The sequence below is a fragment of the Pseudorca crassidens genome, chromosome 12 (genome assembly GCF_039906515.1).
Source record: "Pseudorca crassidens isolate mPseCra1 chromosome 12, mPseCra1.hap1, whole genome shotgun sequence".
Classification (NCBI taxonomy): Eukaryota; Metazoa; Chordata; class Mammalia; order Artiodactyla; family Delphinidae; genus Pseudorca; species Pseudorca crassidens.
Window position 1 is genome coordinate 75,777,448 of NC_090307.1, and position 22,021 is coordinate 75,799,468.

Genomic DNA, 22,021 nt, shown 5'->3' on the forward strand with positions numbered 1-22,021 from the left:
CAGCATATCAGTGTTCACTTCTGTATCCACAGTGCCTAGCATAGTGCCTGCCACTTCATCAGCGTTCATTGCTTGTAGAATTAATGAAGGAATAGTCAAGGCAGATGAAGAAATATATGAAACAGAATGCTTATCCTTTTCCCACATGGCACTTAACCTTCCTGGAATTATGTATTCATTTGTGTGTTTATTTGTTTAGTATCTTTTTCTCCCTCTGGACTATGAGGTGCATGAAAGCAAGGACCGTGTCTGTCTTATGCTCCAGGTGTTTTCATTGTCTGACTCATAGTAGGTGCTCAACAAATACTTATTAAGAAGTGCTTGAGTGAACAGATGTAAATCCGGGACAGGGTTAAGTGGCGGGGGGCAGGGGGTGGAGGGAAGAGGATCTGGCTGGAATTGAGTGGGAGAGGCCTGGCGGAGATGACCTCAGGTTCTGGCGGGCCTGACGAAGGTCTTGGGCAGGCTATGAGGGCCATGGGATCTCCGCTCCCATTTTACGTCCGGACCTGAGCCTCCCTGTCCCTGCAGGTAGAGGTGCAGTGCCTGCTCCTGCTGGAGGTGCTAGGCGGCTCCCACAAGCACGCCGTGGATGGTGCTGTGAAGAAGCTCACCAAACTATGGAAAGAGGTGACAGGAGGCAGCAGGGTGGCGGTCATTTCTTCTTCCTTACCACCTCCACTGCCGTCTGATACACCTGCTTTACCCGTTCCTCTTCAGAACCCGGGACTGGTGGAACAATACTTGTCAGCCATTCTCAGCCTAGAACCCAACCAGAACTATGCAGCTATGCTGGGGCTGCTGGTGCAGTTCTGCACGAGACACAAGGAGATGGACGTGGTCAATCGGCACAAGGCAAGTGGACTCTCTGGAGGGAAGGAGGGGGAGCTTGTTTTGCCCTGGTGGCCCCCAGCTGCTGGCCTTATCTGAAGTTTGTTGGTTTTCTCACCTGAGACCCCGGCCTTTCATGGTGATATATGAACTTTGAGGAGCTGGAAAGTTTCCCCTCCAGTTGTGGCTTGGGATGGATCCTGCCATAGTTAACGGGATGATGATTTGCCTGTTCATGCAGTCATTTATTCACCCACACTGAGCATCTGCCTTGTGCCAAGCTCTGTGCCAGGTGTTGGGGATGCAGCAGTGCGTGAGGGAGCTGTGATCCCTTCCCGGGCGGGACTGAATCTGAGGAGGCTGCCGTTAGACATAATCGTCATCTCATTATCTCTGTGAGACACGCTGCAAAGGAAAAGCGCAAGAGGGTGTGATACTCTGGTTGGGACTTGTCTTAGGCTGTGGGTCAGGGAACACATCTCTGATGAAGGAACTTAAAGGGTGAATAGGCGTTAACAAGGTCAAGAGGGGAGGAAGGGCATTTTGGGCAGAGAAAGCAGCATGTGGGCAGGAATGTAGAGGAGGCAAAGTGCAGTTGGAGGGGCACGTGGGTGTCTGGGTGAAAGAGGGTAGCAGGTAGGCCTGTGAGCCATGCCAAGGACTTGGACTTGCTCCTAGGAGCCATGGAAAGCTGTGGAAGGCTTTTAGATGGGGAATGGAGTGATCACTGGGATCTTCATGCTTGACACCATGACATTTGGGGCACTGATTGGTATTTTTTAGAAGCAGTCCCACAAGAGGGATCTCAGAACGTCAGGGTCTAACCAGGTCTCTGTATTCCCTAGAGTGCCCTGCTGGATTTTTATGTGAAGAACATCTTGATGAGCAAAGTAAAGCCTCAGAAGTATCTGTTGGTGAGTGTGAGGTGGCCCTTACTCACCTGGGCAAGCTAAATCCCATTTTAAATTCTGTGATTCAGAACCATCCTTTATTCTTGGTCTGTTCCCACGAAGGCTGGGTGCCTGACCCCTTTCTCTTTGTAGGATAACTGTACCCCTCTGCTCCGATACATGTCCCACTCGGAGTTTAAGGATCTGATATTGCCCACCATACAGAAGTCCTTACTGAGGAGTCCAGAGAATGTTCTTGAAAGTAGGTTCCTGCCAAACAGGATGGTGGGAGGGAGATGAAGTTGCCTGATAAGCCGGGTCCCCACTGCTTGGCAGCAGGAAGTGCTTGGGTCGGGGGGAGATGTATTCACTGTTTACCTCATTGGGCCCTTGGGAGAGAGATCAGGGACCCTTTTGAGAGTATGTTGAAAGTAATGGGCCCTCTTGCTGGAAGAATGCACAAAAGTATACCCACTTAAAATACTGCATACATTTTTAGAGGTCTAAGAACCTTCCGGAAACCAGGTTAAGAACCTCTGCTCTAGACAGTTTGACCTTGGTGTGGAGGTGGCACTTGAAACCATAGGATATGAGAGTTGAGTCTCTGTCTCTTTTTATCTTGGTAAGAGGTGTGGGTGGAATGTCGGAGGGGCAGTTTTTTGCTGATTGGGATGGGGCAGTATACAGCTTTACAGCAGAGCTGTGGGACAAAGGTGTGACCACCATGTGACCATACAGAGATGAAGAGTGGTCATGTCCTATGTGTCTACACAGCAGGCCTGAGCACTGGCTGGGGAGTCAGGCAGAAACGGGCATTTCCCCTGGAGGCCAGCATGATGCGTGCTTTCTGTCCCCCTCAGCTATCTCCAGTCTGTTGGCATCAGTGACTCTCGATCTCAGCCATTATGCCCTGGACATCGTGAAAGGACTGGCTGGTGAGTGTCCCAACCCCTCTCCAGCCCCTGGAATGGCACCTTGGGCTTCGGTTGTACTTATCCCTATTGTACAAAAAGGGGTAGGAGACAGCTCAGTTTAGAAATAAACTACAGTTGTGTAGTTTCTTTCCTGAGATCCTTTATAATGGGAACACAGAGCCAGGATTGAAGAGTTGGGAGCAGGGAAGACAAAGATGAGAGCCTGGCTACCCAGCTCTCAGCAGCTTCTGAGTTGCGGCTCTCCGTGTCCAGGCCAGCTGAAGTCCAACAGCCCCCGCCTGATGGATGAAGCCGTGCTGGCGCTGCAGAACCTGGTCCGCCAGTGCAGTGACTCCTCGGCGATGGAAGCCCTGGCCAGGCACCTGTTTGCTATCCTCGGAGGTGGGCAAGTCCTTCCCGGGCATGCGGATGGCCAAGGTGTGGCCTCTGGCATTCCTTGGGCACCGGGACCTGTTGGGGGCTTGGTGCTCTGAGTTTGCTTGTGTCAAGAATGAACAGAAAGAAGCATGTGCAGATCAGTGTGGATGGGGGTGATCTCAGTTTTAAGCATAGGCATTATCGTTTGCATAGGGGGAAAAAATAGAGGGAAATACACCAAAATGTTAATAATATTTTAGGTAGTGGGAACATGGGTGATTTTTAGATGTTGCTTTTATATTTTTTCTATTTGTCACATTTTCTGCAAGAACATATTATTTATTTCTTTAGTTAGAAAAAAAAAAAGCCAGTACATGTGATGTTAAGCCCAGCTACATGATAGAAAGGCTGCTTCTGGAATCAGAAACTGTATCTTGATGTCACACACATGACTACCTTATTCACCCCCTTGGGAAATGTGGCAGATGTGAATTTTGAATCTTTGCTATCTCTCCTCTCAGGCTCGGAAGGAAAACTAACTATTGTAGCCCAGAAGATGAGCGTCCTCTCAGGTACAGAATTTCTCTACGGGTAGTAGGAAGTGTAGTAGTAGTAGTGTAACGTAACTGTTAGGGAAGGTGAGTCCGTCGGATCTTGACACCTCTGACAGTTTTGGACATCCCAGTCTGGCTTCCGTAAAAGGCAGGACGTCTGATGGGGGATTGAGTGGGGGGTCAGTCATGGCCAGAGGAGAGGCATGGCTGCTGGGGAGGTGGGCAGTGACAGGAGGACTGGTGTGTTGCCAGTTTTGTGCTGATGAGGGGCTGAGCAGGGAATCCCCTGCCTTCCAGGGATCGGGAGTGTCAGTCATCACGTGGTGGCCGGGCCTTCCAGTCAAGTCCTGAGTGGGACCGTGGCTGAGCTGTTCATCCCCTTCCTCCAGCAAGAAGGTAATTGTGCACCATGGTGAGGGTGCAGCCTGGACCCATCCTTGACCCCCGGTTTTCACAGTTGGAGCCTGCCATGAACCCCTTCTGAGGGCCCTGCTTCCTCTCCCTGAAGCCTCACTGCTTCCTCTCCCTTTATTCCTACTTGCTTTCGCATGCAACTGGCAGTGATGTGATGTGGGTCTAAGACATAGGGCTGACTGGACTTCTGCTTCTTGCCCTAGTTCACGAAGGCACCTTGGTGCACGCCACCTCTGTCCTGGCTCTCTGGTGTAACCGGTTCTCCACAGAAGTGCCCAAGAAGCTCACTGAATGGTTCAAGAAAGCCTTCAGCCTTAAAACCTCCACCTCTGCAGTGAGGCACGCCTATCTGCAGTGCATGTTGGTCTGCTTCCGAGGTGAGATGCTTCCCTCACAGAGGTGATCGAGGTGATCTTCAGGGCGTCATCACCGTTCCAGGCTTTCCCTTTCGGTCCAGCTTTTTTTGCATCATTTCCTCCTGAGCCACTGGGAGCATCTAGCTTAGTCATCCATAAAGCCTAGAATCAGAGCCCAGTCTTCACAACAGTTTCTGGCTTCTCCTCCTTATCAGACCTTCAGAATACAAAGCTTTATTCAGAGAGGAGCCACAACCAGAACCTGTCACTCTGTTTTCTGAAATCATGGAGAAATGATTCTGATAAGACTGATTTATGAGGTGTAAATTATATAATCTTTACACTGGACCTATTAGAAACAACAACTGCCCTCGCTTCAGTGCTAACAAACCTGTCATTTGGGCCTGAGCATCTACCTCCTTCCCAAGCACAGCGAGGGGAAACTTCAAATCTGTAGGAGCTTGATCCCCAAAGTAAAAATCTCTAATATTGATGTCCACCTCTGAGATGGGCTCATATTTCACTTAAAGTTTAAACTTATGATGACTGGGTTTAAAAAAATGTTTAGGAGACTCCAGAGCTGCCCCTAGAGAGGTGACCCCCTTCTGTACAGTGTCTGTACTTGTGTATCAGTTTGCAGTTTTGCTGCACTGATTGAACTTGATTTTAGATTGAGTTCTAAATACCCAAGTCTTGGTTTAACCTAGTCTCTTTAGCTTGAGCTGCTTCTGCTTAATACTTTAAAAACAATCATAAAATAAACCTTTAAAATATACATTTCTTGGATTCAAATCCATGGCATCATCCAAATGAAATACTGTTTCACTGTGAAATACTCTATATACCAATTTAGTAATTAAGAAAACGTGGGTTGGGACTTCCCTGGTGGTTCAGTGGTTAAGACGCCATGCTCCCAATGCAGGGGGCCCGGATTTGATCCCTGGTCGAGGAACTAAGATCCCACATACTGCAACTAAGCCTGTGCACTGCAATGAAGACCCAGTGCAGCCTAAATAAATTATACATACATACATACATACACACACATACGTGGGTTTAGCTATAGTTTTAGTAGGTTTCTACTTTTTTTTTTTTTTTTTTTTTTTGCGCGGTGCACAGGCCTCTCACTGTTGTGGCCTCTCCCGTGCGGAGCACAGTCTCCGGACGCTCAGGCTCAGTGGTCATGGCTCACGAGCCCAGCCGCTCCGCCGCATGTGGGATCTTCCCGGACCGGGGCACGAATCCATGTCCCCTGCATCGGCAGGCGGACTCTCAACCACTGTGCCACCAGGGAAGCCCTCTACTTTTTTTTTTTTTTGAACAGAGTTTAGTTCATAGGTCAGCAGATTGGTTCTGGTTTTGGGATTTGGGTCTGGAGGTTGTCTGGTGTGGGAGAAGAGCCCCAGAGAGAAATTAGTCAACTTGAGGTTTGCCCTGGCTCTCCCTCAACCAGCTGTGTGGCCTTGGGCAACTCACTTCACCTCTCTTGGTCTGTTTCCTTATCCATCAAGTGAATACCTGGACTATTGGACTAGTAAGGACCCTTCTAGCTCTAGCTTTATGGTTGTAGAGTTTGATTTAAGTCCTAGATTTTACTTCCACTTATTTGAGATATTTGAAAGGTAACTGAAGGGTGTTAACCATTCAGACATGGGTGAATAACTCCTTTCTCAAGTAATCTTGCCTCCTTGCGATTGGGGTGTTCTGTAAGGTGCTGGTCCTATCTCCACAGGTGACACACTGTTGCAGGCCCTGGACTTGTTGCCCTTGCTCATCCAGACAGTGGAGAAGGCAGCCTCCCAAAGCACTCAGGTTCCCGTAGTCACCGAAGGGGTCGCTGCTGCCTTGCTGCTCTCAAAGCTTTCGATGGCTGACTCACAGGCTGGTAAGAGTCCAGAGATGTCCAGGATGCTAGCAGACAAGGGCCTCTTTCAGAGTCCTTGGGAGGAGTGCCTTGATATTTAGGATTTTACAGGATTAGCTTGGCCACTTACCACACTGGGCAGTCGTAGGGCCACTTGTCACCTGCAGGGATGAATTTTATCTACAAGCCCCTGTCCTGGAGCATTGGAGCAACATGGCAAAGGAGGACAGTGACAGAGTCCCCTGGCTGCACTCCCGCTGCACAGTGCAACGCTGAGGCTCATCCCTGCAGATGATAAGTGGGACGTTGTTTTTAATTGGTTATACATTTATAGGGTATAACATTAAAAGCTTCCCCTTAGCCATCCTGTCTTCCAGCCACTAAGTTTCCCTCCTTGGATAGTATTATCCAGTTTCGTGTCTAGAGATGATGAATGTGTAATTGCCGAAACATGCTGGGTGACATACTATACATGCCATATTGCGTACTGAACACATCTTGGAAAAGATTCCAAAATCAGTACAACAAAAAGAGCTTTCCTTTTTTTGTGGCTACACGGTATTCTGTGCTTATTTAGTCTACATCCTACTCTGCATGGGGACATAGCTGAACTTATTCCTGTGGTTAGAAATGGAGTTCAGCTCTTTTCATATATATTATTGTGTGCCATCTGACTATATACCAAGGCACTGGGCTACTTCTGTGGCGGGGAGGCAGAACATGACCCTGTTTCAGCAAATTTTAAGCTGCTTTACTCTACTGGGAGAGAGGATATGCAAAAGTTATCTGTTGTTTAAGGCAAAATGTGGCATAAGAGCAGTTTTGAAGGAGGGATTTCTTTTAGTTTAGGGGTTGGGTGTCAGGAAAAGCTTCATGAAGGAGGGAGCATTTGAACTAGGGCCCTGAGGGCTAGAAGGGTTTTCACTAGCTGGCCCAGCGTGAGTTCAAATGAGGGAAGGGCGGGGAAAGCACCACATGTGGACCTCAAGTAGTTCAGCCTGGCACCTGGAACAGGTGGGAATTCCAGGTGGGAAGCAGCTCATCTGGGCTCCTGTGGGCTGCAGAGAACCACCAATGCTTTTCATATAGGCAATGCCACCAGAAGAACGGGTTAGTTCTCGGAACCGGAGGACAGTGAGCCTGGGAGTGACCCGCCCCCGCTGAGGGAGAACTCCTGCCTGCTGCAACAGCGGAGAGTCTGTCAGCAAAGCCAGCCCCCGCAGCTTCAGCATGGCGGGGACTAGCCCTGGCATGTGGGGGGCTGTGTGGTAGAGTGACCTTTTGTTTCTTGCAGAGGCCAAACTGAGCAGTTTCTGGCAGCTAATTTTGGATGAGAAGAAGCAGGTTTTCACTTCTGACAAATTCCTGCTCATGGCTTCAGAGGATGGTGAGTCACTACCCCCTTAGTTGAAGTCGAGTTTGGGGCTGAGTCTCTGGTGGGTCTTCAGAGAGGATCCTTCTCTGACTGCCTGTTGTTTTGACCAGACAGCTCAGCAAAAACCTGGAGCAGAGTGATCTGGCCAACAGCTCAGCTTTTGTGGGAATGAATGTACTCCTGTGGGATGTGGAAGGCTAGGGAAATGGGAGGGAAGTGGGAGATTTGTGGAGACAGCACTCTAATAGTTGTGGAGCTGTGATATTAGGTGTAATTATAGTTGACTGGGTAATTGGTGCTGTCGTAGAGGTTTTCGTGCACTGAGAGGCAGCTGAGAAGCTCTGGCGAAGTGTGGCTGGCTCCACCCACACCAGGAGATAGAAGAACTACTGGTTTCTATCTTGGCAGAGAAGGAACAGTTGATCTTTAAATGTATGTTTAAAATTCTAGGTTGCCTTAGAAGTATCTGCCGCTAATTGGTGATTGGAAAAGCCTTTTGACTGACAAATCACAACATTCTCTTAATGAGCTACAACTGTTAGTCACTTCCTGATGTTTAAAAAATGTTTCGCTAATTTTTGAATAGGAGATATATTCACATAATACAAAAAAAAAAAAAGACCCAAGAGAGTCTACACTGAAAGTTATACCCTTGCTTTGATCTCTAGCCACACAGTGTCCCTGGCCGTGGAGAACCAATTTTATCAGCTTCTTGTGTATCTTTGATATTTTATATTTATACCAATAAATAACCTTATGTATCAGTTCTCTGCCTTTTTTACACAAGTGTTAATATTCCTACTGTATGCACTGTGCTGTCTAGATTTGGAAATAATTTCACGTCAGTATATAATGAGCACTCTCATTCTTTTTTAGAACTGCATAGTAATTAAAAAAAATTATTTTATTGAAGTATAGTTGGATTTACAATGTGTTAATTTCTACTGTACAGCAAAGTGATTCAGTTACACGTATATATACATTCTTTTTCATATTCTGTTATGGTTTATCACAGGATATTGAATATACTTTTGCTTGTTCCAAAATACACGTGTGCCTATGGAGAACAATATGGAGGTTGCTTAAAAAACTAAAAATAGAACTACCACACGACCCAGCAATCCCACTACTGGGCATATACCCTGAGAAAACCATAATTCAAAAAGAGTCATGTACCACAATGTTCATTGCAGCTCTGTTTACAATAGCCAGGACATGGAAGCAACCTAAGTGTCCATCGACAGATGAATGGATAAAGAAGATGTGGCACATTATATACGATGGAATGTTACTCAGCCATAACCAGAAACGAAATTGAGTTATTTGCAGTGAGGTAGATGGACTTAGAGTCTGTCATACGGAGTAAAGTAAGTCAGGCAGAGAAAAACAAATACCGTATGCTAACACATATATATGGAATGTAAAAAAAAAAAAAAAAAGGTTCTGAAGAACCTAGGGGCAGGACAAGAATAAAGGCGCAGATGTAGAGAATGGACTTGAGGAAGTGGGGAGGGGGAAGGGTAAGCTGGGACAAAGTGAGAGAGTGGCATGGACTTAATATACACTACCAAATGTAAAATAGATAGCTAGTGGGAGGCAGCCGCATAGCACAGGGAGATCAGCTTGGTGCTTTGTGACCACCTAGAGCAGTGGGATAGGGAGTATGGGAGGAGACACAAGAGGGAGGAGATACTGGGATATATATATATGTACAGCTGATTCACTTTGTTATAAAGCAGAAACTAGTGCACCATTGTAAAGAAATTATACTCCAATAAAGATGTTAAAAAAAGAATACACGTGTGTAGTTAGCAAAAAAGAAAATTCATTAGATACATGTATATGTATAACTGAATCACTTTGCTGTACACCTGAAACTAACACAACATTGTTAATCAGCTATACTCCAATATAAAATAAAAACTTAAAAAAAATTCTAGTGAACTGTAACTTTCCCTTTACATTTTGGTGTTCATTTTCCAGCTCTTCCCAGTTCTTTCTGGATGTGTTCTCTATTTTAAAAACACTTGTGCTGTTTCTGTCCCCCCCGCCAGCCCTCTGTACCGTGCTGCATCTGACAGAGAGACTCTTCCTTGACCATCCGCACAGACTCACAGGCAACAAAGTTCAGTACGTGGGGCTCGTTTACTTTTCCCCTTTGGCCAAATGACACAAACCCTGACAGGAGCCTGAGACGTGGCGGTGTGTGAGGGGTGGAAGGCTGGCTGTGGAGACCCCCACACCTGGCCTTACCCCAGGACGCCCTGTCCCTCTGCTGCAGGCAGTACCACCGGGCTCTGGTGGCGGTGCTCCTGAGCCGCACCTGGCACGTGCGCAGGCAGGCCCAGCAGACGGTTCGGAAGCTGCTCTCTGCTCTCGGGGGCTTCAAGCTGGCCTATGGACTCCTGGAGGAGCTGAAGACTGTCCTCAGTTCTCACAAGGTCAGGGCATCTGGGCTGCAGAACTGGGGCTCTCAGACCCCCTTAGCTGACCCTGCTTATGCTGTGGGATTTTAACTAGACTGCTCCTGGGCTGTTCTCACTCACTCAGACTCTGTGTGATGCCAGAATCTTCTGCCCTGGAGTTTGGGTAACACCTTGTTTCATATAATTCCTTTTCCTTTTCAGATGCTTTTCTTTCTTCCCATGTTTTATGACATGTAGCTCAACCTTTTTATTCTTGAGTAATGGAAAAACACTTCTTTTTTTTTTTTTTCTTGCGGTATGCGGACCTCTCACTGCTGTGGCCTCTCCCGTTGTGGAGCACAGGCTCCGGACGCGCAGGCCCAGCGGCCATGGCTCACGGGCCCAGCCGCTCCGCGTCATGTGGGATCCTCCCGGACCGGGGCACGAGCCCGCGTCCCCTGCATCGGCAGGCGGACTCTCAACCACTGCACCACTAGGGAAGCCCAAAAAACACTTCATTTTTAAAGCACTTTATAATTTTTAAAGTGTTTTCTACCCATTGTCCCTTTCAGTTTTTCACAATGCCTTTAAAAGGCTGACAGGCTTACTATGCTTATTTTGTATGAGTTGTCCAGGGTTCCGGTAGCTGAAATGACTTGCTCAGGGTCCCCCAGCCAGTGGGTGGCAGAACTGGGAGTTGACCCGCAAGACCCGGCTCCTAGTTTCAGTGCTCTTTGTGCCCTGTTTCACTGCTTCCCTCCTTCCCTAAGCTTGCTTGAGGGATGTGGGCCAGTGACAGACTTGCAGTCTCAGGGTAGGTCCCCTGGACCAGTGTCTGTTGCCTTCTTTCCCCCTGTGGGCTGTTTTAGGTGCTTCCTTCCAGGCCCATCTCATAACCTGTGGGTCCCAGTGCCGGGCACTGGGTGTCAGTATCCACACCAGCAGGGAGCCCAGAGAACAACATGAATGAGAGGCAGCTGCCTCCCTGGCATCTTCATCTCCTGTGTGCCAGGCCTGCACGGGGCTCTGAGCAGTGGGGCTCATGTGTTGTCTCCCCACAGGTGCTGCCCTTAGAGGCTCTTGTGACCGATGCTGGGGAGGTGACTGAGGCGGGCAAGGCCTACGTGCCTCCGCGGGTCCTGCAGGAGGCTCTGTGCATCATCTCTGGGGTGCCAGGGCTGGAAGGTGATGTCACCAACACAGAGCAGCTGGCCCAGGAGATGCTGATCATCTCCCACCACCCGTCCTTAGGTGCGTGCCTGGGGCGGGTATTGGAGGGGCGGGGACTGTGTTGTAGGAGCAGGCCGGGCAGAAGGCCTCAAAGAGCTCCCCTTCCCTTCAGTCGCTGTGCAATCTGGCCTGTGGCCAGCACTTCTTGCCAGGATGAAGATCGATCCGGAAGCCTTCATTACTAGGCACCTGGATCAGATCATTCCCAGGATCACCACACAGAGCCCCCTGAACCAGGTAATTGGCATGTGAGCTGGTTTTGGTCTCAGGTCAGAGTCCAGACGGGAGATTCAGAGAAACAGGTGAAGGTGTGATGAAAAATGGGTTGAACCCTTGGGTTTCATGTGGCAGAAAGTGCAAACTAGTTTGAGCACAATAGGGAACTTGCTTGTTCCCTCATCTAACTGGTAAGACCCAGGATGTGACTGGACAGGGACTCAGGTGTCTTCAGGACCTTGTAGGTGGTGTATCTCTTGCTCTCTGTCCATCTCTCTGTCTCATCCATCTGTGTCCCATCTCTGCTTTCCACGGTATGGGCTCCATTCTCAGTCTCCCCTTTTCAGTAGCAGGATAGCTATTCCAGGCTTCTTGTCCCCCATCAGCTCCAGTGGGAAAAGCTTGCGTTTTCCAGTCATTTCAGCTGGCATGGGGTCTTACTGCCCTGCTTGACCTGACTTGGGTCTTGTGCTTATCCTGAGGCCCATCCTGGTCTGGGTCACGTGCCCACCTCTGGAGAGGGTGGGGTCAGCTCCACCTGAACCACGGAGATGAGATTGGGAGAGGAATGTGTCTCCCAAATCAGGGTGCTAGTACCAGGTAGGTACAGCTCGCTGAGAAGGCAGACACACACTATGCTTGTCCACTCCAGTAGGCAGTGCTCAGAAAGAGCAGGCAGTGGCAAGAAGAAGGGGAGCCATTGCCTGGGGCATTTAGGCCTGGCAGGACCCCTCTCCAGTGCCAGCTGTGGCGCTCACTGACCATGTCTATGTTTGTCTGGCAGTCTTCCATGAATGCCATGGGCTCCCTCTCCATCCTGTCCCCAGACCGGGTCCTCCCTCAGCTCATCAGCACCATCACCGCTTCCGTGCAGAACCCAGCGCTGTGCCAGGTGACACGGGAGGAGTTTGCTATTATGCAGACCCCTGCCGGGGAGCTGTACGACAAATCCATCATCCAGAGGTGAGCCCCCACTCATGGGCTCAATAGCCCCAAGCCTTAGTTTTCTTTTTTTTCTCTTTCCTTTTTTTTTTAATTAATTAATTTATTTGGCTGCGTCGGGTCTTAGTTGCAGCACGCGGGATCTTTCGTGGCAGCATGCGGGATCTTTCCCTGCAGCACGCGCCCTCTTGGTTGCCGCGCACGGGCTTCTCTCTAGCTGTGGCACGTGGGCTCTAGAGCGCGCGGGCTCAGTAGTTGTAGTGCTTGGGCTCAGTTGCCCCGTGGCATGTGAGATCTTAGTTCCCCAACCAGGGATTGAATTTGCGTCCCCTGCATTGGAAGGTGGATTCTTAACCACTGGACCACCAGAGAAGTGCCTGTCAGATGGAGACTATGTGTCCTTTGTAGGGTCTTGTGAGGAGTAAATGAAACAATCTATCTGTTGATTGGAGGAGTGCTTGCTGTGTTCTAGGCACAGTACTTAGGCCTGGGATACAAGAGCATGTAGAGTATCCAGCACTTTTCTGGTGCATATGACTTAAAAACTAGCTGGGGTTTTATGGCTGGTGGGAGGCTGAAGGGCCTGGTGGCTGTTTTGAACCTGGCTGATCACCTGCTCTGGTGTTTCAGTGCCCAGCAGGACAGCATAAAAAAGGCCAACATGAAGCGAGAGAACAAAGCTTACTCCTTCAAGGAGCAGATCATCGAGCTGGAGCTGAAGGAGGTGGGTACGTGGAGGCCTCACACACGGGGTGGCCTCAGGCGGGTCTCTTGGGTCATCCTGACCCATGGCACACTCCTCCGACCTCCCCACTGATCCTGGGCCCTACTACCACACTCTTTATCTGCCCTTTCTCAGGTAGCTTTCTCTACGCCCAACTCAAGGAAAACAAATTTTTCTCTCTCCTGGCAGTAGTTCATGTATTTCCTCTGCTAAGTGGTGTTGCTTGATTCCATGCCTGTCCCCGCAGCTCCTGGAAGGCCGGGACCTATCTGTCCTCTTGATAGTAGGCATAGGGCCTGGCACAGTGTAGCCGCTGGGGCATCGTGGTTTATTGCTCTATTCGGCAGTGACAGAACTGGTTCTGACAGGAGCAAAGCACACAGGGCTCTTTCCTGTCTCAGAGCCTTTGTTTGCTCCTCCCTCGGTTTTTTGTTTTTTGTTTTTTGTTTTTTGTCCTCCCTCAGTCTTTACAAGGCTGGGTTCTTCTTGTCTTTCACGTCTCTGCCCACATATCCCCTTCGCGGAGAGGTGACCCCTCTGCCCACCCTATCCAGAGTAGACCCCGTGCCTTTTCTCATTTGCTATGCATCCTATTTATTCCTTTCATAACATTGGTCATGATCTGAAGTCACCTTGTTTATGTATCTGTTTCCCTGTTCGTGGTCTACCTGCACCCACTAGATTGTCAGCTCTGTGAGGATAGAGACTTGGTCTTCTTCTCACGGTCTCCCCAGCATCTAGAACAGTGCCTGGCACCATGTAGGTGCTAAGTAAAGACTTATCAAATGAATGAGTGCTCTCGGTCTTTGCAGGACCTTAGCTTATACTGGAAGAGAGTGTCTGTAGGGCGGGCTGGCAGGAGGGGAGGCTGAAGCTGCATGGCTACCAGAATACCCTTTTCAGCACCTGGAGGGACTTTTCTTTTCTCTAACGTATAAAGGCCCTTCTTGTGTTTGTTAGTAGAGAATCCAGCAAGAAATCCCCTCTCTACTGCTCTCTCTGTTCTGTAGATACCAGGTGGCTGTGGACTTGTGGGAGTAGGGGAGGCCACATGGCAGGTTGGGGGGCCAGGTCACAGACATAGAGCTGTCCTGGTGCTGACTGGGGAGCTGAGCGTGCCCTGCTTGGTGGGAGGGAGGGAGTTCCTTTCCCTGGAGATGGATTTGCTTTGCTTGTTCCCTTCAGGAGATAAAGAAGAAGAAAGGCATAAAAGAGGAGGTGCAGCTGACCAGCAAACAGAAGGAGATGCTGCAGGCCCAGCTGGACAAGGAGGCGCAGATCCGGAGGCGGCTGCAGGAGGTAAGCAGTCGCTGCCACCACACGCCTGTGCCACGAGAGTGCTGGGTCGCCTGCTCCTCGCTGTCCTGGGGCAGGGCCCCGCTGACTGGCCTTCTGGGGTGACTCTGCTTACAGCTGGACAATGAGCTGGAGGCGGCGCTAGGACTGCTGGACACCATCCTGGCCAAGAACCCGTCCGGCCTGACCCAGTACATCCCTGTCCTGGTCGACTCTTTCCTGCCCTTGTTGAAATCTCCCCTCGCTGCTCCCAGGATCAAGAACCCTTTCCTGTCCTTAGCTGCCTGTGTCATGACCCCTAGGCTCAAGACTTTGGGTTAGTCCTCGTTGGCTGGCTGTGGGCATGACCCCGGGGCAGGATGGGGGTGGACAGAGATGCCCCCGAGTGCTCGTGGGGAGGCACGCAGTGACCTAGGCTACTGACTTGTTTTCCTATGGATACAGCCTCAGGCATCTCAAGCAGCGTATCCTTGGGAGCACACAGTGCCGCCTCCTCTCTCCCATTTTATGTCTGCTGAGTCTTCATTCTGAGGGCCAACTTTTAGATGCTAGTCGGTGATCTTTCTGTAGCAGTGTTTTTTTTTTAATAAATTTATCTTATTTATTTATTTATTTTTGGCTGCGTTGGGTCTTCGTTGCTGTGCGCGGGCTTTCTCTAGTTGTGGCAAGTGGGGTCTACTGTTCTTTGCGGTGCGCAGGCTTCTCATTGTAGTGTTTTCTCTTGTTGCAGAGCAAGGGCTCCAGACGCGCGGGCTTCAGTAGTTGTGGCGCATGGGCTTATTTGCTCCGCAGCATGTGGGATCTCCCTAGACCAGGGCTCGAACCCCTGTCCCCTGCATTGGCAGGAGGATTTTTAACCACTGCGCCACCAGGGAAGCCCTGTAGCAGTTTGAAATTCAGTGGCAGTGGGATGGTTTGGTGCCACGTGGCCTGTCTGTAGCCCAGAGCTCCTGAGCAGCCACATGTGGATGACCAGAGGTCTCTGTAGCCTTTAGCTTTCTGTTGGCTGTGGAGAAACAAAGACCAAGTGGGGTGGCTGGGAATTGTGGAGGCCTCGCTTTATGGGTTGTTTAATGACCTTGAGGATGAACATACCTTGAGCCTGAGGGGTATGTTCCCTTCAGGGTGAGGCTGGAGTCAGGCAGTACACATAGAACCTGCCGGAAGTATTACCTGGCTGGCTGTGCTGTTGCATGGAAGGTGGGAGGACCACATGGATAGAGCTGAATAACTCCCAACTGAATAACCCTTGGGTGGCTTATGCCTCCTCTCAGCGCACTTTTAATTCCTTAGTGTCAGAAGGGTATCTCCTTGCCGGCCTGCCTACCCTTTGGCACTGTCCTGGAGATGAAATGAGAAATTAGGTTGAGGATACTTAGGCAGAGCAGAATTGATTACTATTAAGTCAGAGGGACATGGCATCTCTGCCCTGGGTCCCTGGTTTGCACCTGGGCCAGATTCTGTGTCTTTGCGAGGGTCATCCCCTGCTGGGTCCCTTCTCTTGGACACAGGAACTTTGGTGAGCCACGTGACTCTGCGCCTGCTGAAGCCAGAATGTGCCCTGGATAAGTCATGGTGCCAGGAAGAGCTGTCGGTGGCCGTGAAGAGGGCGGTGACCCTGCTGCACAGTCACACCATCACCAGCAGGGCAGGCAAGGGAGAACCAGGTAAGGGACAGGACGGACAAAGGGCACGAGGCAGTGTGAACCGTGCAGGGATTGCACGAGCTATGGCGCTCCGTACCCCGGGGCTTCCTGAGGCTGTAGCCTCCAGTGAGTCTCTTCCCTCCCTGGCCTTAATTTCCTCATCTGAAAAAGGGGGGATGGACGATTTTTGAGTCTGGTCCCTGGTATTCTGAGTCACTGTGACCCCCACTGAGGGTTTAGTTCTTGCCATTGGAAGCTACTTGTCTGTTTTAACTCTCACATTGTGGAACTGGGCAGTGTCTGGGGTAGGAGCAGGATTGGCTTTAGAACTGGGCTACTGCCTGTCATCCCTCTTGTCATGCCACATGCTTCAGGGTGTCAGGGCCTCCAGCCTTCCCCCCACCCACTTGGCCTGAGGATGGACACTGAGGCAGCCGTGCTCGGGGTCCTGCCCAACCTACAGGATCCATCTGCTTCTTGCTCTCACAGACGCCGCGCCCCTGTCCGCGCCAGCCTTCTCCTTAGTCTTCCCGTTTCTGAAGATGGTGCTGACCGAGATGCCCCACCACAGCAAGGAGGAGGAGGAGCGCGTGGCCCAGATTCTTCAGATCCTCACCGTCCACGCCCAGCTGAGGGCCTCACCCAGCAGCCCGCCAGGGCGTGTGGACGAGGTTGGCCCGGGGAGCTCGGCTCCCTCTCGGTTTGAGGGCGTTGGGGAGGCAGGGGCTTCTGACGCTTCCCATGAACAATTCTGGGGGGGGAGATCGTGCAGCATATACATATACCTATAGCAGCAACCATTGGTGAGGAGAACCCAAATGTTCTATTCAGTGTGGTTGTCAAGACCTCACAGAAGCTTATGGGTCTCTTGTGTCTGATAGTTTCTGACCCAAAGAAGTTGAAGGATTTTGTATTAATTTATTGTTTTGTTTCTAACTCAGAAGATAGTTCTGATCACTCTCTCTCCCTTTGACTTGCTTATGATTGTGAGACTGGAGCTCATTCATTGAGGAGTTTTCTTTTTAATAGATTATGTTCTAAAAATTTGCCAAAGTAATGCATGTGTAAAATTCCAACAGTACAGAAGCAAAAAGAGAAATGCCACTCCCTAGAGGTAACTGTTGCTAACAGTTTGGCCTATACCCTTGTGGACTTTTTTTTTTTTAAGCACATTCAAAACTCATACCCACAAACACAGTAAAGCAAAAATGGATTGCACTCCTTCTTTCATGGGACGATATTCTGTGGGTCTCCTCCGGTGTCCGGATCCATGTGATCCACGTCACATGGATCTAATTTCACAGGCTGCGTGGGGTTCTATGCTGTGGGTTCACCATGGTTTAGTTAACTTTTTACTTGTTGATTGATATTTTTAGGTTGTTTCTAACGTTTCCATATTTTGAACATCGCTGTGGTGTGCCCCCTTGTACATTTATGTCCCTTGCACACTGTGTGAACATTTCTATAGGACAGATTCTTGGGCATGGAATTGTTAGGTTCTGTGACATGTTCTGAGCTATACCCTCACTGAGTGTTTTCTTTTCTCCAATCCTAATACAACCTCACGTAGTGGTAATCTTGCCAACGATGGGTGAAAGAATGGTGTAATGTTTTATTTCACATTTTTTTACTTTACTTGTAAAGTTCAGTATCTCTTCATATGTTTATGGGCCACCTGTATTTCATATTCTGTGAGTTTCAACCAAGGTTAAGAGTTTATTTATTTTTAGTCCCTGAAGATCTGGTTGACTGGGGTTGGCTCCTGTGGATTGAGTTGTAAACCTGACAGGGTTTCTACAGTGGAGTCAGCAGTATGACCCAGAATGTTCCCCTGTGGGTGAGAGGGTGCTGCTTCATGTGCCACCGGACTTGGTTACATACCTTCCCTGGAGCTTCACCCTGACTTACCTTCTGTTCTCTCTTAGAATGGCCCAGAGTTGCTGCCTCGTGTGGCCATGCTGCGCCTTCTGACTTGGGTGATCGGCACAGGCTCTCCCCAACTGCAGGTGATCTGGTTCCCAGTTGGCTTTTGCTGTGACTCAGTTCATGACCCCAACCTCAGGTTCTAGTTCTCTCAGCCCTCAGTTCTGGCCTTGGGCAGAAGGGCTGCTTTTGAGAGCCAGCCTGACTGTTCTCAGCTGGTGAGGGGTTTTGCTTGGGTCCTGCCACTGGCCTTGGCCTGGCGCTGGGGTCTGAGCCCTAGTACGGCTGTGGGGTGGGTGTTCTCAGTTCAGATTCCTCCCTGGGCTCCTCAGCCCATCACCTGGCTCCCCTGCCTGGCCCCATAGTAGGAAAAAAAAATTGGGGAACTGAGCCCAGCGGATGGATGTCTTCCTCAGGTTCTGGCTTCAGACGCCCTGACCACCCTGTGTGCCAGCAGCAGTGGCGAGGATGGCTGTGCCTTTGCAGAGCAGGAGGAGGTGGACGTGCTGCTCTGCGCCTTGCTGTCCCCCTGTGCTAGTGTGCGGGACACTGCGCTCCGGGTGCGTGCCCACTCCCTCTTGGGGCTACCTTGGCATCCCTTTCCCTCAGCGTCCCTGTTCGAGCTGCCCTGATGGGAGATGCCGCACATATGCACCAGCGTGTCCTGGAGGCAAAGAGAAGAGGTCACAGAGTGTGGTTTGGGGTCATTCTGGGAATTGGAACAGCTAAGCAGTTGTCATGTATCACTGCCTATTTTTTTCTTCACCTCGGAAGACTTCACCTAATTTCTAAAACGGAATGTGGATCTTGGTACTTTTATAGACAGATATAACTCACAGGATTGGTTCATTTCTTCAACCTACTACCTTATACTTGCTTTCTCTTGGTGCTTTGGGACCCAAAGCTAAAGGATCCCCTTGGAGTATGAGACATTGATTCCCAGATGCCAGACTGCAGGCTCCTGCTATTGCTCTGTGACAGAGTTTGCACTGGTCCTTGGTAAAAATTTGAAAAACAATGGCAATGTGGCAGATAGTTCCTAAAACAAAGGGAATGTCCTTTTTCTGAGGTTTTGTCTGACTTGCGTGTTTAGAGTTAAATTTTTAAATTTTATGTTAGAAAAGATTCTACCGCTATATGCCATCATTTCATGAAAGAAAAGCTCTTTGAAGAGCAGCTAATGAGCTGAACTGACTCATGGCATTCCCTAACCAGTGCTGTCCAGTGCAATGTTCTGCAGGGCTGGAAATATACATCTGTGCTGTCCAGTGTGGTAGCCACCAGCCAGCATATGGCTATTGAGCACTTGAAATGTGGCTGGTGCAGCTGAAAAAGTTAGAGTTCGTTTTAAATGATTTCACTGTGGAGACCCACGTGCGGCTAATGGCTACGTCTTGGACGGTTCAGCCCTAGCGGGAGGCAGGGTGGTGGGGGACAGGTCAGAGGCTCTTCCCAAAGGTCATGCCTCACACGGTGTGGTCCCACCCCCTCTCAGGGGCTGTTGGAACTCCACATGGTATTGCCAGCGCCTGATACTGATGAGAAGAATGGCCTGAACCTTCTGCGGAGGCTCTGGGTGGTCAAGTTTGACAAGGAGGAGGAGATCCGGAAGCTGGCAGAGAGGTGAGAGCCGTCGGAAGGCTGGTTTTCCTGCTCTGTTCTCTTTCCCCTCATGAAATAACTGGACCCAGCGTGCTCAGCCTACAGAGGGGAAAAAGGGTCGGGTGGTCGGGTTTGGCAGGGCCCGTGCTGCAGATCCTTGTCTGACCAGCTCCGCCTTTGGTCTGCTACAGGCTCTGGTCAACCATGGGCCTAGATCTGCAGCCAGACCTCTGCTCCTTGCTCATCGACGACGTCATCTATCATGAGGCAGCTGTGAGGCAGGCCGGGGCTGAAGCCCTCTCCCAAGCAGTGGCGCGTTACCAGCGGCAGGCGGCGGAGGTTATGGGCAGGCTTATGGAGATTTACCAGGAGAAGCTCTATGTGAGTCGTCTGTGCACCGCGATGCAGTCTGGGTGTGTAAGGGTGGGTTGGACCATTTTCAACCTCCCACCTGCTCCAAACAGGAGCCATACTGTGGCTCAGGGTGGCTTGTGCCTAATCTCCCGTCTCACCTGGGTCATTGGCTTTATTGGAGAGAGCACTGCAGTGCATTGATCAACCTGTCTGTTGCAGCGGCCGCCCCCGGTGCTGGATGCTTTGGGACGAGTTATCTCAGAATCTCCGCCAGATCAGTGGGAAGCCAGGTATAACAGTTGCTTCAGCCTTGTACCACTCAGTGCTTTCTGAGGTGTGGCAGGTTGGCTGGGCTGGGTGCTGTGAAGAGGCAGCATGGGATAATGGATCAGCGGAGGGAAACAGCAAGACCTCCCTCTGAGTCAGAGACCTGAGTTCAAGTTCTGGCTCTTCCTGGCTAGCTAGACGACATGTTTCTCCTTTCCTCCGAGGGACTCTGTTTCTGTAGAGGTCCCTGGGCCCCTCCTTACTGCTGTAGCTGAAAGAATAATAGTACTTAGCCTTTGTAGAGTATGTCTACTTCTGAATGCCTTCACATCTGGTTCCTTCACCTCCCTTTCCTCCTCCCCTGGAGGGAGAGGGGTAGGCGATGCACTCACACATGGGGAAACAGAGGCAGAGCTGGTCCCCTCCCCAAGGTCACCCTGTAGGAGGTAAACTCTGGACAGATAGGAGGTCTCTGTTTTACAAGTGGGCCGTTGCCACACCAGTGGGCACAGCAGTGGGTAAGCACAGGGCATTGGGCTCTGTGTTGTGCTCTGCCCCTGAAGCAGTGTTTGCTGTTGGCAGGCTCACTCTCCTAGTGACATACTGGGATAGGTGCCACCAGCAGGGGAGGAGGCCTCTGGCTTGCCCTTGCCCCCCTGACATGCTCCCCCTTCTTTCCTAGGTGTGGCTTGGCTTTGGCCCTGAACAAGCTCTCCCAGTGTTTGGACAGTTCTCAGGTGAAGCCACTCTTTCAATTTTTTGTCCCTGATGCCCTCAACGACCGAAACCCAGATGTCCGGAAGTGCATGTTAGATGCAGCCCTTGAGACGCTCAACACGCATGGGAAGGTAAAAGATTTCAGCTAGCTGAGGAGGTGGGGAGAAGGCTGGGCCAAGGTGGGCTGAGCAGTGGTGCCACAGGGATGCTGAGTGCTCGAAATCCTGGCAGGGCACTAGCCCCTGTGGAAAATTCCATTTGTATTTCTTTTGAGTCATAAAGACCCCCCCAAAAGGGTGTTAAATTCTTGTAAGTCTGCTGCAGTCCTGCCAGAAGACTGGGAAACCCGCTGGCACTGCTGGCTAGCTTGTTAGGATGCCTGTCCCAGAGCCAGACTTGGGCTTGGTCCTGGGGCAGAGACCGTCATCCCCAGGCACAGCCTATGGGCTGATGTGAGGATCCAGGAGCTCTTGGCTTTCCAGGAGAACGTCAACTCGCTGCTGCCGGTGTTTGAGGAGTTCCTGAAGAACGCACCCAATGATGCCAGCTATGACGCTGTGCGGCAGAGCGTGGTGGTCCTGATGGGCTCTCTAGCCAAGCACCTGGAAAAGAGCGACCCCAAAGTGAAGCCTATTGTCGCCAAGCTCATCGCCACTCTCTCCACCCCCTCCCAACAGGTACCTGCCCCCTGGCCTGGGGCCCCAACTGTGGGTGGGCAGTGGGACGCTAGGGACAGAGTCGGGTATCAGGGTGCAGAAGGCCCAGTTCTCTGCGAGGAGTCATCTCGTCTCGGGACAGCCTGGTTTATAGTCAGGAATACTCACCTCTGGAGGGGGAGTTAGTTTGTTACTTTGTTCTAGTAGACCTCTTAGATGTTTTCATTTTTTTCTACTCATTTTCTAAGAGTCATTTTTTGCATTTAGAGTAAACCTGTCCCTGGGGATACAGAGGTTTAAAAAAAAAAATGAATCGTTCTTGTTGTGTTAGCCTTTTCCTGATCCTCTCCCTGCGTTAGTTATATGTTTTGGGGGCCTTGTGATGCAGCCTCCAAGCCACAGTGCAAAGGATTTTTTTTTTTCTCTTATTTAAAAAACACATTTACATGTATTTTCTGTTATTTGCA

General features: G+C 50.3%; 1 protein-coding gene across 1 annotated transcript in view; it reads left to right on the top strand.

The window, feature by feature from the left end:
• GCN1 (GCN1 activator of EIF2AK4) overlaps positions 1-22,021 on the top strand; it is a 56,851-nt gene that overhangs the window by 11,843 nt on the left and 22,987 nt on the right. Inside the window, exons 6-33 of the mRNA XM_067700604.1 lie at positions 532-630; positions 721-855; positions 1,677-1,745; positions 1,875-1,983; positions 2,582-2,656; positions 2,909-3,037; positions 3,535-3,585; positions 3,865-3,963; positions 4,185-4,358; positions 6,070-6,222; positions 7,496-7,588; positions 9,631-9,706; positions 9,858-10,017; positions 11,043-11,232; positions 11,324-11,448; positions 12,212-12,390; positions 13,000-13,093; positions 14,279-14,392; positions 14,507-14,705; positions 15,901-16,056; positions 16,525-16,706; positions 17,961-18,041; positions 18,375-18,518; positions 19,454-19,581; positions 19,752-19,941; positions 20,134-20,204; positions 20,864-21,029; positions 21,381-21,575. Of these exons, the coding sequence (XP_067556705.1) occupies positions 532-630; positions 721-855; positions 1,677-1,745; positions 1,875-1,983; positions 2,582-2,656; positions 2,909-3,037; positions 3,535-3,585; positions 3,865-3,963; positions 4,185-4,358; positions 6,070-6,222; positions 7,496-7,588; positions 9,631-9,706; positions 9,858-10,017; positions 11,043-11,232; positions 11,324-11,448; positions 12,212-12,390; positions 13,000-13,093; positions 14,279-14,392; positions 14,507-14,705; positions 15,901-16,056; positions 16,525-16,706; positions 17,961-18,041; positions 18,375-18,518; positions 19,454-19,581; positions 19,752-19,941; positions 20,134-20,204; positions 20,864-21,029; positions 21,381-21,575 (3,636 nt within the window). The remainder of the gene's footprint in view (positions 1-531; positions 631-720; positions 856-1,676; positions 1,746-1,874; positions 1,984-2,581; positions 2,657-2,908; positions 3,038-3,534; positions 3,586-3,864; positions 3,964-4,184; positions 4,359-6,069; positions 6,223-7,495; positions 7,589-9,630; positions 9,707-9,857; positions 10,018-11,042; positions 11,233-11,323; positions 11,449-12,211; positions 12,391-12,999; positions 13,094-14,278; positions 14,393-14,506; positions 14,706-15,900; positions 16,057-16,524; positions 16,707-17,960; positions 18,042-18,374; positions 18,519-19,453; positions 19,582-19,751; positions 19,942-20,133; positions 20,205-20,863; positions 21,030-21,380; positions 21,576-22,021) is intronic.